General features: G+C 40.6%; 1 protein-coding gene across 1 annotated transcript; it reads right to left on the reverse strand.

Moving 5' to 3' along the window:
- Positions 1-13720: 13720 nt before the first annotated feature.
- On the reverse strand, positions 13721-16163 carry LOC147419772 (uncharacterized). The gene has a single exon (XM_086505680.1). It carries the CDS (start codon positions 15903-15905, stop codon positions 14589-14591), a length of 1317 nt encoding a protein of 438 aa, XP_086361806.1. The 5' UTR covers positions 15906-16163; the 3' UTR covers positions 13721-14588.
- Positions 16164-16615: the final 452 nt, after the last annotated feature.

Here is a 16615-nt window from a genome sequence, read left to right on the forward strand (position 1 = left end):
ATTTAAGTTACTGACAAGCTAAAAAGATGATAGATCTAGAGTGTTGTTACATAGCAACAAGCTCAAAATATGGTATATCCAGAGTGCTCTCACATAACAACAAACAATAAATTCCAAGTTTCTTATTGTTGACTTTGATCAATACACATTCATGAACAACTTAGAAGGGGTAGTGCAGTCATAGTTCTTGCATCTATTCCATGACATAAATTTATCTTTGGTGGGGGTGCCACCATGTTAGGAAAGGATGTCTTGCTTACGGAAAGTTGTTGTATTGTCCTAGTAGGGATCTCCCCATGTTAGCATGTAATGGTTCTTAGTGCAGTGAGAGCCATATTTCCACTATATAATGGAATTGCTTTAGGAGAGCTTTATGCCACTTTAGAAGAGTCATGTTATGCGAGCAACTTGAACCTTTGTCATGAAGACCACTCAACCAACATCATAAAAATCCACCTTGTACTTTGCCTTGCTTTTAGAGACCTACTCAAACAAAAACATGCATGAGTTAAACATATAAGCTCGCTAAGTATATTTTGTACTAATTTGCAAAACAAGTATTTTCATCCAATTTGCAAGTATTTCCATCCAAGTACTTCCATCCAATTTGAACTAAAAAATATACAAATATAAATTATGGTATGACCAGTGGCGCAACGTTCTTGTGATGATCTTTGCTCACCCACATGTGCGGCTTTCTGTGCAAACTCCAGGAGCAAGCAAATATGTAAACTCGAGGTGGAGGAACACGGTTTGTGATGTCATTGAGCAAAATGGTAGATAATTATGAGGAAGTAAAGGAGGAAAAGAGTGCCAGGGAGGGAGAGGACATGGAAGGAGGGAGAGGGAGAGAGTTAGGGGAGAGGGAGAGGAAGAGATGGAGAGAGACAGAGAGGAGAAAATTATTCTTTTGGAGGGTAAAGCAAAATTCAAAAATTGGCCTTCTAGTGAGTGTAAGTAATTTTTTCTTTTTATAAATAAAATATGTATATAGGTTGAGAGAAACTTGATAGAAAATAGTTATGCATGTTTTTGTTGATGTGGCATGAAAAAGGGATGGAAGGAGGTAGTTAATACCACAACACCTTTTTCCCTTCACTTTCAAAGAGCTAGAGAAAGAAAGGGACCTCTAGGAGGACCACAACCTACATGGCCTTAGAAAAGGGCTAGAGAATCTTATTCAAAAGTAGCCCATTGAATGCACTTTCCCCCCGAAGTCTACACTTAATTAGCCTTAATCCGTTAAAATTACGGATTCTTACAAGGCCCATGCAAAGTTCATATTTTTCCTAATGTTGCATGAGCCTATACCTCCTTAGCATCCCAACATGCTTGCTCGGATGTAGGTAAAACAAATCTAGTAGCACAACTGCTAAAACCTACACTAACATCCATATAAATTGTATAGTGTGTGGTCTTACATCACAAACATGCATAGTGTGCCAAATTCCCTTTGTAATAAGGATAGGCTGCATCATGCATGCCCAAAAATGGGTAGATGTCCCCATCTAGTTTTTCCTTGAGAGAAAACCTGTGAAAAAAAATTATTATTGCCAAATATAGTTGGTGATTGCACTTGATACAAAAGTTTATTGAGTAAAAAAAGAATTGCACAAATCCAAACCATGCTACATAGCACAGTCCCTAGTAGACTACAAAGTTTTTAATTAGCAAAAGCATGTATTGTTAAAAAAACTTACACAAAGGACAAAATTGTTTAAATTGGTGCTTAATGTGCATTTTGTGGGTTTAATTTCTTACTAGAGAAGATGACACCTAACGCACATCACTTGATGATTGAATAACAACAATCCAAGGCCTATGTTATGAATCTTGGGATGGATCCATGGTCCATGCAATACATCATGGATTCATGGTCCATGCAATACATCAACAGTTGCATTCTCTTTTGCAATGATCATGCTTATACCCAATTGTGTTGCATGTGTGGTGGGGTTGGCTACAAGTACAAGAAAGAAGCCACAATCCCTCGCAAGTTATTGAGGGACTTCCCTCTTCTCCCCCACATCCAACACATTCAAAACCCAAATGAGTACTTGGAGGATAGTGATTGTCAACTATAACACCCCACCATGGGAGGAAAAATAAAAGTACAATATACTCCTCTCTTTGCTTGTGTCTAGGAAGCACAAGACTGCAAGCATGGATGTGCAAGAGAAGATACGAAGGCCTTACAGAACCTTTCACCATTTGTGGCACCAAAGGTGAACTTCAAGGGGAAACTTACCCTTCCAAAATCTCCTTAGATCTTGTCAGAGGCCTAGTAAGATCGATCGAATTCAACCGTCTCTGTCACCTAAACTCCGATGGGCTACATGTGGTCTTGGAAGGGTGCTTTCACAAAAACAAAAAATGGTGATGCAACTCAACTATATGGCCTCAAGTCCCATGATGATGGCACAAGAATGCTACAAGTAATGCTTCTCCCCTAAATTGACCTCTACAATCCTTTTATTGAATGCCTTAATGTGTGCATGTAGATGGTGTAGTTTGTTTTTCCCATGAGTATGAATGGGTGTGGTTTAAAGAGAGTAAGGGAGGTTTAGCTCCAAGGAGAGTGAGATAGATACAATCCCACATGGCCATGCAGGTAAGTGTGTACAAGCCTTCTCATGGTCAATTCTTGTGAGCCAAGTTCATCTCCTTGTTCATGTGATTGAGGAGAAATCCAGTTATGAAGTAGTGCATACACTGTGGATGTTCTTCCTTGAGAGGTTCATGATGAAGACTCTAAAGGACTTTGTGAGGCTACGTGAAAAACAAGAGACAATCATGCCCAAATGATGGATTGTGCAAGAAACTTATGTGTATGTGTCCCAATATCTTGCCTATGCGGATTCAACCATGCCATGTCTATGAATGCTTGGAAGAATTTACATGTACCTAGTGAAAGAGGATAGTTCATTCTCATAAATAAAAACTTTGTGGAATTTTTAAACAAATTTTTAATCCTCAAATTGCAGGTGATGATCAAGTGGGTGGCCTTAGGGACTTGTTGCATGATGCGAGAGAGAGAGAGAGAGAGAGAGAGAGAGAGAGAGAGAGAGAGAGAGAGAGAGAGAGAGAAATGGAGCTAGGATCATATTGGGAGACAAGCATCACCAATCCCTCGAGAGCTTGCAAGATTTCTTGACCTTATCAAAGTGGATTGAAATAGATGTATATTTGTGTGAATCCCAAGGCTAAGGCAAGGAAATTATCTCAAAAGAATGGGAGTGCTCTTGCACTGAGTGTGTAAGAGGAAGTGTACCAAAGGTAACACAAATGTTCTACCTTTATAGAGCTCATAATTGCAATAGAGGAACCTTAAGCAATTATGTCAACATTAACTTGGCATATGTTTATATAGTGCCTTTCATTCAACACCATTTGGTCAAAAAGCCATCATTTTTTCAAAATTTGCATAGGAAAAAGAAGGATCACTATAGAGTATGTCATCTTGGGAAACTTTGATACACTAGCCTCTAAATTACCAATCAACCATAACAGTTGATTCTTATACATTGAAGAAAATAAGAGAGTGCTACTAAAATTTGTAGGTTGAGTTCTTCACCCCATTCTTGTGTTCTTCCCTTTTGCTCTATGTGTCTTCTATATACAATCCAATAGTGCTCTCGATTGAACTATTCTTAAAACTATGTGCAGCTAAGTAAGCAAGTATCTTCTTGTACCAAGTATACGGAGCTTTCTTTAAACCATACAAATCCTTTTTCAACCTACACTTATTGATCTCCTTCCTTTCTTGAACAAAACCAAGAAACTACTTTAAGTACACTTCCTCATCCAAATCACCATCAAATAACATAGCTTTTATTTCCAATAGATGTATATTCCAGCTACTATGAGCTATCAATGCAAACATGCTACCAGTCATAGTCATATGAGAAGTGGGAGCTAAAGTCTTTCCAAACTCAACGTTGAGTGTAACCTTTTGCTAGTAGTAAGCCTTATAGCATTCAATGCTACCATTTCCCTTACATTTCATCTATAAAGCAACACTACCAAGTACGTTTTGCTAAAATACAAATCACACAAAGGCCAAATGTCATTCTACATAGTAGCATTATACTCAATTGGCATAGCAGCTAACCAATTTATTGAATGTCATTTCTCATCAAACAAAATAGACCCCTCTCATCACACACTCAAAACAACAACATACCGTACATATTCTATAAGAAAACACTTCTCTTTGGTAATGAGAGCAATGAATGCGCACTATCTTCCACAAAAACTACATCTTTACCAATCATAATGTAACATTTAATGGCCTAGTAACTTGTGTGTAGCAAAAAATAGCATGAAGATAGTGAGCATTTCATTAGAATAGATTCCTAATGAGAATAACAAGAGTGCTTGGGTGGAGAGAGCAACAAAAAGTATAACACCTAGTTAGATAGCATGAACGATACTTCAAAAGAGAGAGAAATTAAGCTATCGACAACAGTTGAGGACCTGATTTACATGGAGCCATTCCCCCCTCCAAAAGGCTTTGTATTATGGTTTCTCCCATCAAGAGAGACATTTTACAATACAATTCTTTGTGTTCCTTCAATACTAGCTAGTGCAATGAAGATGGAAACTTCAAGTACTAAGCAAAATACTTATTAAACACAACATCAATTCTCTCACGGTCTCAGACCCAAGACCTCACACACCTTTGAAGATGGTGAGAGCTAGCGGGGTATGAGAGTAGATTGAGAGGAAGAAGGAGTAGTCTTACGAGAAAGATGTACATTTCCTCACATAATCACTCATATAAGCATAGCTTAGCTTAGTAATTAGCATGGTAGAGGAGATGAGCATGCATTGAATCTTGGCTGTTTGTTGGATTTGCATCACAAAGCCAAGAGTTGTTGGTGTATGCCTCCCTTCTCACAAGCTTGGATTAGGTGATAAGTTTTACATTAACGCTTGAGAAGGAGAGATAGTCTTCTTACTCCACACATGGACTTTGAAAAATCAGCCCCCTCTCTCTCTCGGTTGACCCCCCTTGCTATTTGCTCATGCTCACACCGTATTGGCCCATGCTAGGCTTACCCAATGGAATTTAAGCAACATAAGTGATAGCCTTCTGACATGTGTCCCTTTTGCCCTTTTGTGAGAGATTTAGGTAATTAATTTATGCAACTAAAATCTCATTGGATCCCTTTGTCTCCTGGCCAATAGGAATCAGGCAAGCCATTGGGCTGCTGAATGCTCATTGGACCCCTTGGGAGACTGTCCAATAGTCTTCTAGAGAGCTTAATTCTTGTTGGTTCTTTTATTAAGTGTTTTTAAATTAATTAAACTAGATTTACTCTAGCCTAATTCTCATTGGTCCACCTCCATGGCCATCCAATGGAATTTGCATACACCTTGTGGGCATCTGGGCTAGGGAGCTGACATGTGTCCCTCTTTCCCTTTGTGTAAAGGAGCTTGTGAGTGTGTGTTTGTGTGTTTCTCTCTCATCTCCTACTTCTAGGGCTCACCCCCTCCTATGTACGGATGCATGAAGACTTTTTGAGCACACACAAAGCATCCAATTTTCCTAGGCTTTTGAGCTTTGGACACAACCTTTGAATTTTGGAACCTTAGCATTTTGGAAGTCTTAATGAGCTGAACCTTAGCGTCTTTTAAACCCATTGTTGCACCTTGGTCTTTTGCAGATGGCCCCCCCCATTTGGATCGCTATTTTCCCTCGTTTGGAGCCCTATTGTGGCCAGTCTGCCAGCTTAACCAAGATTCTAGATTTTTCTCCCCCCTGGCACTTCCCCATATTAAATGGTGAGATTAACATGAGAAAATCATCTAGAAGAATTAGATATTAGTTATTATGACATTACCTCTCTCTTGAAATCATAGTCATCCTCGACTATGGGGTAGAGAAGATAAAACATATTCATTAGTCCTTTTTCTAGCGGGTAGAGGATCCCTATGTTACCCTACGACATCGTTCCAGAATGGATGACTAGTCCATTTGGCGCTTGAGAGCCTAAGCTACCACAAGAATGTCTGCACATTAGTCCTATCAATCTTCCATATAGTAGAGTGACAAGCTCTACTTGGTCTTTGGGAGACGTCGTCTCTGCAAACTTGATCTAAGCATGCATACTACTTCATTTTTGTGCACAATAAAGAAAAAGAGAGTCTTATAAGAAAGAAACTTTGTTCATTTTAAACATTCGTACATTTTCTTACTCTAGGGAAGCATTGACAAGGTTTAGGTTAGCCTTTCATTGTATGCCTTGCATCCATCTAGCATCTTCAAAAGGATAATTCTTAAAATTAATAAGATATCGTCGGATAGTCTTACCACCTCTTAGTATCTTGTCTTCATGTCGGAGAATGGACTCGGGCTACAACACCTCTTCTTGGTCCTCAATCTCCGGTGGGTCTTCAATAGTTGGTTCTTGAGGTGGCTCTCCTTTTAAGTCTTTAATAGGCTCACATGGAAATCATTGTGTATGAGCAAAGGGCTGGGCAACTTGAGTTGATAGGCCATCTCATTGATTGGCCTAAGAATCTGGAAGGGACCATAGTACCTTTTTGATAACTTAGCATAGTACTTTTGGTGTCCCCTGGGATTCTTGCCCGTCATGTGTCTTAATTGAGCCTTGGGAAATTTTAGTAAGACCCAATCATTTTCTTTAAAGGCTTGGGATCTTCTGTGCTTATCAGCAGTAGCCTTTTGCCTTTGCTGTGAGATAGAGATAGCATCCTTAATATTTTGGAAATATTCTTGTAGGTCTCGGCTATACTCATCTGCACGAAGATCTTCCCGTGTACCTTAAGTAGCAGGGGACTTTTTTATCTTCCCTCAATTACCTCAAAAGGTGCTTTTCCCGTGGAAGTATGTACAGTGTTATTGTAGGCATACTCCACTAAGGGTAAGTACTTCTCCCATTGGGATATTTGATCTACTTTTGTTACATAGGCTTTTAGTAGATCAGGAATGGTTAGGTTAGCTATTTCGCTTTGGCCATCCGTTTGTGGATGATAGGCCGAAGAGAAGTTTAGCCTTGTCCCTAAATTATCAAAGAGACCCTTCCAAAAATTACTGGTCATTCTAGGATCTCTATCCAACACTATGGACATTGGCAAGCCATGGTATGTGATATAAAGAGGGTTGACATTTGATTGGCCTTGATAGTCTTTTTGACAGGTATAAAATGAGCTTGTTTACTGAACCTATCTACTATCGTCCATATTCCCGTATTCCCATGGATAGACTTAGGCAATCCGAAGACAAAATCCATGGATATGCTCTCCCATGGTGAATTAGGGATTGGCAAAGGTTGAAGCAATTCAGATTGCTTCCCTCTATCAAACTTCGTCTCTTGGCACACCACACATTTAGAAACACTCTTGTATGTTTACTTTCATGGTAGGCCAATAGAAATATGTTTCAATCCCTTTTAGGGTAGAGTGAATCCCTCTATGCCCTGCATAAGGAGGAGCATGAGATTCATACATTACTTTCTCACGTAGTGAGTTGTAACGCATAGTCTATTGCCATAGAGAAGATATCCATCTTGTAAAGTAAATGGCTCCTCTTTCTTCCCTAGTGCAAGGGCTGAAATCACATCTCTAAAATTAGGATCAATAGCATACTTATCTATCATTGAAGATAGATCATTGTGAGTTGCTATGGAATCCGCATTCACTCTTGGCCATCTTGAGAGAGCATCGGCTACTTGATTATGCTTGCCAGCAATGTGAGCAGTATGAAAATGAAATTGCGCAAGGAAATTTTCCCACCTCATTTGTTTGTCGGAGAGCTTGGTTTGCATCATGAAGTGCTGAAGACTTTGGTGATCCGTTCGCAGAATGAAAGGAGTCCCCAATAAATACTGCTTCCATGAGTCTAAGGCATGTAGAACTGCAAGGAGTTCCTTTTTATATATGCCTAGAGCTTGCTCAACAGGGTTGAGCCTTCGACTTTCATAGGCTATGGTGTGCCCTTCTTGGAGAAAAACAGCTCCAAGGTAATCACCACAGGCATCACATTGGACCTCAAATGGCTTTGAGAGATCTGGTAGTGTAAGCACAGGTTGAGAGATAAGCTTTTCTTTAAGATTTTTGAAAGCATTGTTCTCCTTGGCAGACCATGTATACCTAACGTTTTTCTTTGTTAGGTCATGTAATGGTCCTACAATTTGTGAGAACTTTTCTATGAAGCGTCTATAGTATGCACACATACCTATAAAGCTTCTTAGTTTATGAAGATTCCTTGGTTTAGGCCATCCTTTTATTACCTCTAATTTTGATGGATCCATTTGAATGCCATCTTGATAGATAATGTGGCCTAAATACTGAATCTCTTGTAAGAAAAATTCACTTTTCTTTTGATTAACATAAAGTTTATTCTCTCTTCAAACTTGAAATATTACCTGGAGGTGTTGCTTGTGTTCGTCTAGTGAATTAGAGTAGATGATGATATCATCAAATAACACTCCAGTAAAGTTTTGGTGAGGCCTGAATAGATTCTCCATCAAGCAGTTGAATGTGGCTAGTGCATTGGTCAAGCCAAAAGGCATGACAATGTATTCGTACAGACCAACGTAGTGTGAAATGCGGTCTTTACAATGTCTTGATCAACTATCCTTATTTGATGGTAGCCACTTTTTAGGTCAATTCTACTGAAGTAGGTCGACCCTTGTAGCTTATCAAATAGGTATTCTACCCGTGGAACAAGAAACCTATTCTTGATAGTGATCCTATTTAGTGCTCTATAGTTGACACACATACGATATGTGCCATCTTTCTTTTGCACTAATAGCACAAGAGAACAAAATGGAGATGAGCTAGGCCTAACCATGCACTTCTCAAACTAACTCATGCACTTGCCGCATAATCTCCTCTTGTTGAGCTTGGGAAACTCTATAAGGAGGTTTATTAGGCGGTGAACTTCCTGGAAGAAGTTCAATTGCATGGTCATTTAGGAGGTAGCTCACAAGGGATGTCATCAATAAAGACATCTTGAAACCCCTTGAGAAAATTGGATAACTCTAATTCCTTGTGAGTGTGTTTTTTTTTTTTGCTAAAACATTAGGTTCATTTTGAGAATCTTTAACAAAAATCATGTACACGGAAATAGAGCTCTTTATTGACTTATTGAAAGCTTGAGTATGTACAATGGGTATGATGTTACCCATTTGCTTAGCATCTATGTACATATCTTTTTCCCTGAACCTAAAGTAGACTCTCCTTTCTGGGAATTTAACATTGGCATCCATGCGATCAAACCATGGTGGGCCTAGGATTACATCCTCATGCTTGAGAGGAGAGATAAAGAAGTCCTCTTTGTCCACATAGCTATGGACATGGAGCCTCAATTTCCCGATTAAGGAAGTGACTAACGCTTCTTGCCCCTTGAAAGCACCATCTGCGGGTAGGAGATCTCCTATCTCGTAAGATTGTAGGCCTAGCTTGGTGGCCAACTCTGTGGATATGAAATTGTGAGTAGAACCAGGGTTAATAAAAGCATCATGTTCTCTTACCTTTCCACAAGCATGGCATAGAGGAGATCCTTTGTGGTGAGTTTCCTCCTCTTGAATTTCAACCAAGGTAGCTCTAAGAGGTTCATGGCGGGTGTTCTTTTGGGGACAAGCGTGGTATGCATGCCCTTGCTCTTCGCACTTGAAACATCGGTTATCCTTGCGATAACTCTCAAGCTCTTCAGGAGAGAGTTTGTTTTTGCCTTTGTAAACTCCCTTCTCCTTAGATTTGTTTGAATTTCCCTTAGGAGACTTTTGGACATTGTCCTTCCCCTTAGGCTCATTGGAACCCTTGTTTTCCGTGGGCTTAGAATTTCTTGTATTCCCTGTTTGGAAATTGATTCGAGAAGCCACCATAGTATGGTGTATAACCTCCGATATGGTGTGTGGCCTTTGGGAGTGGACATACTCCACCATTTCTTCAATTATTAAGCCCGCACAAAATTTTTGCTTTTGCTCTCCAAAATCCAGCTTTTTGAAGATAGTGGCTTTGAGTTGTAGGTCCCAAAACTTGTCTACATATTTGTGAATGGATTCATAGGGAGAGAGCTTCAAGCTTCGCTATTCGGTGAGTACTTTGTCTTTGGCATCGGTGGCTAAAAACTGCTTCATAATGGAATCTCTTAAAGCTTTCCATGTTCGTGCAGCTTCACTATTGGCCCGTAGGTTAGACCACCATTGTCTGACGGACTTTTGAAATTGCATAGCTACATGGTGTAGCTTAGAGGACTCCGTGAAGCCCTCATCTCCAAATGCCGCATCAAACTGCTGAATAAAGACCAAGACTCTGTTTGTAGCACCAAAGGTGCCATCGTAGGTAAGGAAAGAGATACTCTTCCGTCCATCTTTGAACTTCTTGAGCTTGGAAGATGAAGAATTTGAGGAAGATGGAGAAGAGGGTGACCTCTTTCTTGCCTTTTTCTTGCCTTGATCTTCTTTGTCTGCACCATCACTTTCATAAGAGGAAGAGGATGAAGAAGATGTAGAAGAGGGTGTGCTCTTCCTTGCCTTTTTCTTCTCTTGCCTTTTGTCATCCCTCTTTGAATTATGGTGTGGAGAAGTGTGCGATGGGCTTCTCCATTCTAATTCGCCTTTAAACGCTCGAGAAAACCTAGATTTAGTGCAATCCCACTTACAAATTTTGAGATTCACCTTTGAATTTCAAGTCAACCTAAAGGCAGGAACACTGACAAATCTCAAAGAAATCTAGCGTAAAAACGTCCAACAATACCCGAGAATTTTCGAAGTTCTCTCTCATCATCCACCTTTGTTGTTTGTTGAGGTCTACTCCTACCTTGGGTTTGCACATCTTCTGCCTTGGATTTGTCGGATTGAACTTTCCAAATTACATCAACTCTCAATTTTGTCAATTCTCAATTTCGTAGGTGTCGATGTCGATGTCGAATTTTTCTTTTTGATTCTCGATTGTGGATTTTGTCGATTGTCACTTTGTGCATCTAGCTTTTGAGAGAGAGAGAGAGAGAGAGAGAGAGAGAGGAGAGAAATAGAGGGGAGGGAGAATAAGCATTGGTTTTACGATTAGCAATCAACAAAATGATCTTCAAGCATCTAGCTTTTGAACTTCAAGCATCAAGGTCAAAGATCATTTACGTCATAGAAGGTCCGTGCAAACCTTCGAAGGGAGGTTCATTGAGTAACACATGGAGAAAAATTCTTTATGGCCTTCAAAATGTAAAAGAAAGCCACCCTTCAAATGATTTTCAAAAATAAAAGTAGTTAGTGGTTAGCTTTGAAATTGAGGGTTGGAGTAAAATGGACTCCCAAAAAACTATAGACTTAAGTATTATGAATTTAGAGAGAGTACTAAGGTCTTTTTGACTTTCCAAGGCTAAGACTCCTAGAAGTCTTTTCATTTTCTACCATCGTAGTACTTACCCTTCACTTTTGCATTTTCAATTAAATGTTTTTTAAAGGTTCTCTTTGAAATGAAGTAGAATGTGACACATGGAGGGTCTCTCCTTTGGAAAAAAAGAAGTCTTTTCATTTTCTACCATCTAGTACTTACCTTCACTTCTGTATTTTCAATTAAATGTTTTTTAAAGGTTCTCTTAAATGAGAATTAAGGGACTGGTTAGAGTAGCTGAATTAGCTTAACAATGAGAATTAAGGGACTCTTCTAATTCTCATCCGCAATGTAGTAAAAAAATTTGAGGTCAAGCAAGCAAAAGCTTGGTTGTGCCTAATATAGGAGTAATTAGGGAAAACCATTGCAAAAGCTTGAATTTGATCTTAATTATTGAGCACTATTGAACCAAGTTTAAGCCCCCCACAAAGGCATAGATTATGAAACACACTGTGTAATACAATGTGCATAACCATATGTATGTAATGTGAAAATGGAAAAAGAGACCGTTGGCATGAGCAAACCCATACGAAAGGAGTCATTCTCTGTCGATTAATGATGTGGGCAATGGCCCATTGAATCAAGTGTTAAATGACATGGATCATACAGAAGATAAGACAACCTTTTTTGTGTGTATTCATCGATGCCAATTCACGAATGATCTTGCAAATATTATCACATATTCTATTCCCTTTGATCCTTGTTATGGTGGCCCTCCAAGGATGCCTTAATTATATGTTGTTGAAGTAGCCACCGAGCCAATTAGCTCTTCCAATGCTCACATGTTGCTTACATCCTATTTTGGTGTTAAAAATCCACTATTCAAAGACAACTATGGCATGTGCAAAACATCCCTTAAACAAAACATGAGCACATCTCTGTGTGATGATTATCATGTTGAAAGGGGATCACAAATTTTTCTAGCCAAAGAACCACAAATATAATTACCTTTGAAATATCCTTGGTTATTGGTATTGGAATTGACCAAAGCCATTCAAAATCTTTTCGGTGTTGGAATTCAAAATGGCAACTACTCCTTAAATAACGGAAATACTAACATTACTTTACTACATGCACATTGCACGTTAAGCAAAACCGTGAATCATAAAAATCACCACTCGGATGACTAGCTCAAGGGACTCATGCCATTCGGATGAGTCCTTAACAGTGCTCTTGATAATAGTTTGTTAGTTTGAATCTAATGTAATTTGAGTACCTCAAGGCTCTACATGAGCTTGAGGATTTTTTCTATGACATTGTAATAAAATTACTCACATGTGTGTGTGTGTGTGTGTGTGTGTGTGTGTGTGTGTGTGAGAGAGAGAGAGAGAGAGAGAGAGAGTGAGTGAGTGAGTGAGAGAGAGAGAGAGAGAGAGAGAGAGAGAGAGAGACTACAACTTTAGCAAGGAAGCGGCATCCAAATTATGAAGGTGAAGCTTGGTAAATATTGTAGGTTCTCTACATTTGGTGGACCCAAGCAACCCCAGCAAGATGCGAGGTGGGTTGCTTGAGCTCGCCAAGTTGGGAAGGCCAAGAAGCATCCATGGGCCATTACAGCGTCTAGCCTCCCGACACTCTCAGAGTGTGCGTGGTACTCGGTGTCTTGAGTGCTCACCCTCTCAAGTTTCAAAAAGAGTTGCCACTTTGTGCTTAGCAGCCTCTCAAGGATCATTCAGAATTGCCCGATTTCCCAACTCCCACCTGCTTATAAATAAGCACTTTGGGTGCCAAATTCCAATTTGCTACGGTCAAGATTCAAGCTTGCAACTGCACACCATTATAGCCTTGAGGACTCCTAGATATTGGAATTTGGATCCACCAACCATCTTGCAAGACTCTTATATATACTAGTATGGCCGCCTCTCTGTCTCTCTCTTTCTGTTCGTTGTTTGTTGTTTGTTGTGTGCCCGGAGACACAGGGAACACTGCCGAATCAAGGTGCTCTTGCCACATGTCATGAGGGAGGGGACGGAATCCCTCCCCTTTTTATAATTGTATAGATATTTCCCTTTCACGTTTAACATAACCGTCTAAGATCCTTTTATATGTCATTACAACTACCTAAACCTTCTCATTTCCTTTCTGGTCAAATTATTTCCTCCACCACCTTCCCTTTCAACTTTGCTCGAAAGTCCAAGTGGTCGATCCCACCGGCTCAAAGCTAAGCTGAGGCTGACTTTTGCTGCCAACAGATGAAGGCATATTGTGTAAAGCCCACATCGACCTACCAAGTTACTAGCCCTTAGGATTAAATAAGGAGTTTTTATATTCAATTTTGAAAAAAATTCCTAAAATAAGGAGTCATTTTATTCATTCAAGCATGTTAAAAGAGGGGTTTTTTTAATACCCCCCAAACGCACGTTATATTAGGGGTACTGAATGGTGAACCCCCCGAGTGAGGGATGTTGTTGCTAGAGATGTTCATGTCTAATGCTTTTGAACCCAATGTCAGAAATCACAAAAATCTTTAGTGCAGACAACTAGTTTCATGAGGAATGTTGTTGTTGGAGATGTTCATATCTTGTTGTGATGGTGAGATGCTTATGCGGCCATTCCTTGTGGAGGAAGGCCTTCTGGCAATTCAGCATCAAAATGGCAGCAAACCTGGCTACTGGGGATGCCTAAATGGCCAACCATTTTAAAAGGGAAGCACTGTTCAAGGTTGATGCTCATCATGAATGGCGGTATAGGGCTTCCCTTCTTTGGCTTGTCATCCCCAAGGCTATCTTGGATCAAGTTTGTAAAGCCTGGTTGAGAGACATCAGACCTTTGAGGCAGTAAAGATGATGACAAGTATAAATGCACATTTTGAGATTCAGGAATGAATGAAAGTGTTGGCTTTGTATAAGCTTTGAGCCGGTTGCTGGAATAACAGTGAGTTCGAGTTCGACAACTTGCAATGCTAGGCAATACTGTTGCACAAGATGTTACGACTGCATATGAGCACTGCCTTAAGTGGGGCTTCTTTCTGTGTGGTACATGCAACTCTTGACAATATCATTAACTCACAAAATCGACCACTGGAAACAACACAGACAATTTACATATGCAGAGCTCTGAGAGCTTTTTCAAGTTTCCCAAAGCTAGATAACTACTACATCATATCGGCATCACATTGCCGCATTAGGGGCCCTTCAAGTTTTCCACACAAAAATCCTTCTAGAGAAGTTCTCAACATATTCATATTCTAACCCATTGGCTTGCTGCATAGTGGCTACACAGTATCAAGCCATCAAAGTGTAGTAATTGATTGGTGAAACCACAGAAGGGTTTAGATAATATCCTTCCCGGAAGCATCCTACATCAAGCACTTTTTCCCAATTCACAATGTTGCCCGACATGGACATCCTTCCTTTCATTAAGGTCCTCTTGAATAGCGTCGGATCCTGCTGGTCTCTTCTTCTCTCCTCCTCATCTTCCCCATGTTTGCTCTCTTCATGTTCATCCTCGTGGTCTTCTTTGTCCTCAATGAACATTCCATACAGCGATCCGCGTATAAAATGGATATACTCGAGATACTTACCTTCAAAGAGGACATTGTAGTTGAATTCGACCCACATTTCATGCAAACATGCATTAAACCAGGAAATGACCTCACTTTCTGAGTCAACCCAAATGGTGTTGATGCCTACATTTGGCACAGGTTCAAAGCAATCAGCATTTACAAGCTTGACTTGCGGTAGCCATGACCATCTGCATTCAGGGATCGGTAATTTGTACCGAGTCACCCAAGAGTCCTTGCCCACATCATACACAAGAATTTCCAGCTTTGGTTCAGGTAAATCTTCATGCTCAACAAAACTGTACATCTCCTCTTCACCGAACAAGGACGCATGCGAGCTCTTCTTGTGAAGCACCCTCAGATTATCGCGATTCCATGCCTTCACCAGCTCACATTTATTTGTTACCGTGTCATAAACAAGCACCATCTCCTTCTGTTCATTGGCCGACTCCCTGATCGAAACCCGCGGTACGTAAATCTTACCATTGAAGTGGACAGCATTCTCATTGAAAGGATGAGGGACAGGAAACTTGTTCCAAGTCCAATCCCCACAGCCCATATCCATTTTCAATACAACATTTTGTAGCTCTTCCTTTGACCAGGCATAAACCATACCGGAGCTTGCTAATATTGTAGCGTCCGCTGGAGGCAGTGGAAGGAGCCCATGCAAGGGCGGAAGCTTCCTCCATTGCCTATGAATCTGATAGGTTTCATTCCGCCATTGCATACAATAATATCCTACATCTCTGAGCTCTTCACGAGGCATACAGTTTTCGGTGATGAAGATGTGGTTGTCGAATGTGTTTATCAGGATGCAGGCATCAAGAAGTGGGAGCTGGTGCTTGCGCGATTCGAGCTGAAGCTCTGGCAGCTTCACGGAGGTGTCAATGGAGGCTTTCCATGATTTGGAAACAGCTCTACAGACGGGCCGTACAAACCAAGGCAGCCTTGTCACCACATGAGCAAGCACTATCTCCTCGGGAAGCTCCGGAATCAGACCAGGAGCATCTTCTACTCCACCTCTTTTTTTTCTCCCCATTTCAGTACTAGCCTAGTACAAGTGTGCGAGAGGGAGTGTGTGTAAATGTGCTCTCTCTCTCTCTCTCTCTCTCTCTCTCTCTCTCTCTCTCTCTCTGCGCGCGTACGCGTTAAAAGCTCTCCTCTCTCACTCTCTTCTGCTGCCGCTCCTCCTCATCCAACAAACTCTCTCTGCGTATGAGTTAAAAGTTTTCTTCTCTCACTCTCTCCTACGCGTGGCTCTCATGTAGGCAGGACCCGGAATAGATTGACACCAAAAAGGGAAACAGATTTACACCAAAAAGAGAGAGAGAGAGAGAGAGAGCGCAAACTAGGCCACGCGCCCCCAACCATGGGAATGAAGGACTCTTGTGCAAGATCAAGGGTGTTCTCAAATCTTGACCATCAACGGATAAAAACTAAATTCAACTCAACTCAACTCAGGATCTTGAGTTTAGTTTTTATGGGATAGGGAATGGTCATTAATAGGGAATGGTCATTAATTGACCATTCCTTATAATATTGACAACCACATGACGATCGACGAGAGTCGAAAGTCATGGTGGGAGTCAACATTATGGGAATGGTCATTAATTGATCGTCAAAAGTCGAACGGAAGGGGGCCAAACACTGCAGCAAAGCCACACAAAAGTGATACATTGCAGTCCAGCGACACACAGCACAACACAGTGGAGGAGCACTGCAGCGACGCACATAGAGCCATGCACAATT

Source organism: Adiantum capillus-veneris, chromosome 29 (genome assembly GCF_014529385.1).
Source record: "Adiantum capillus-veneris isolate H3 chromosome 29, ASM1452938v2, whole genome shotgun sequence".
Lineage (NCBI taxonomy): Eukaryota > Viridiplantae > Streptophyta > Polypodiopsida > Polypodiales > Pteridaceae > Adiantum > Adiantum capillus-veneris.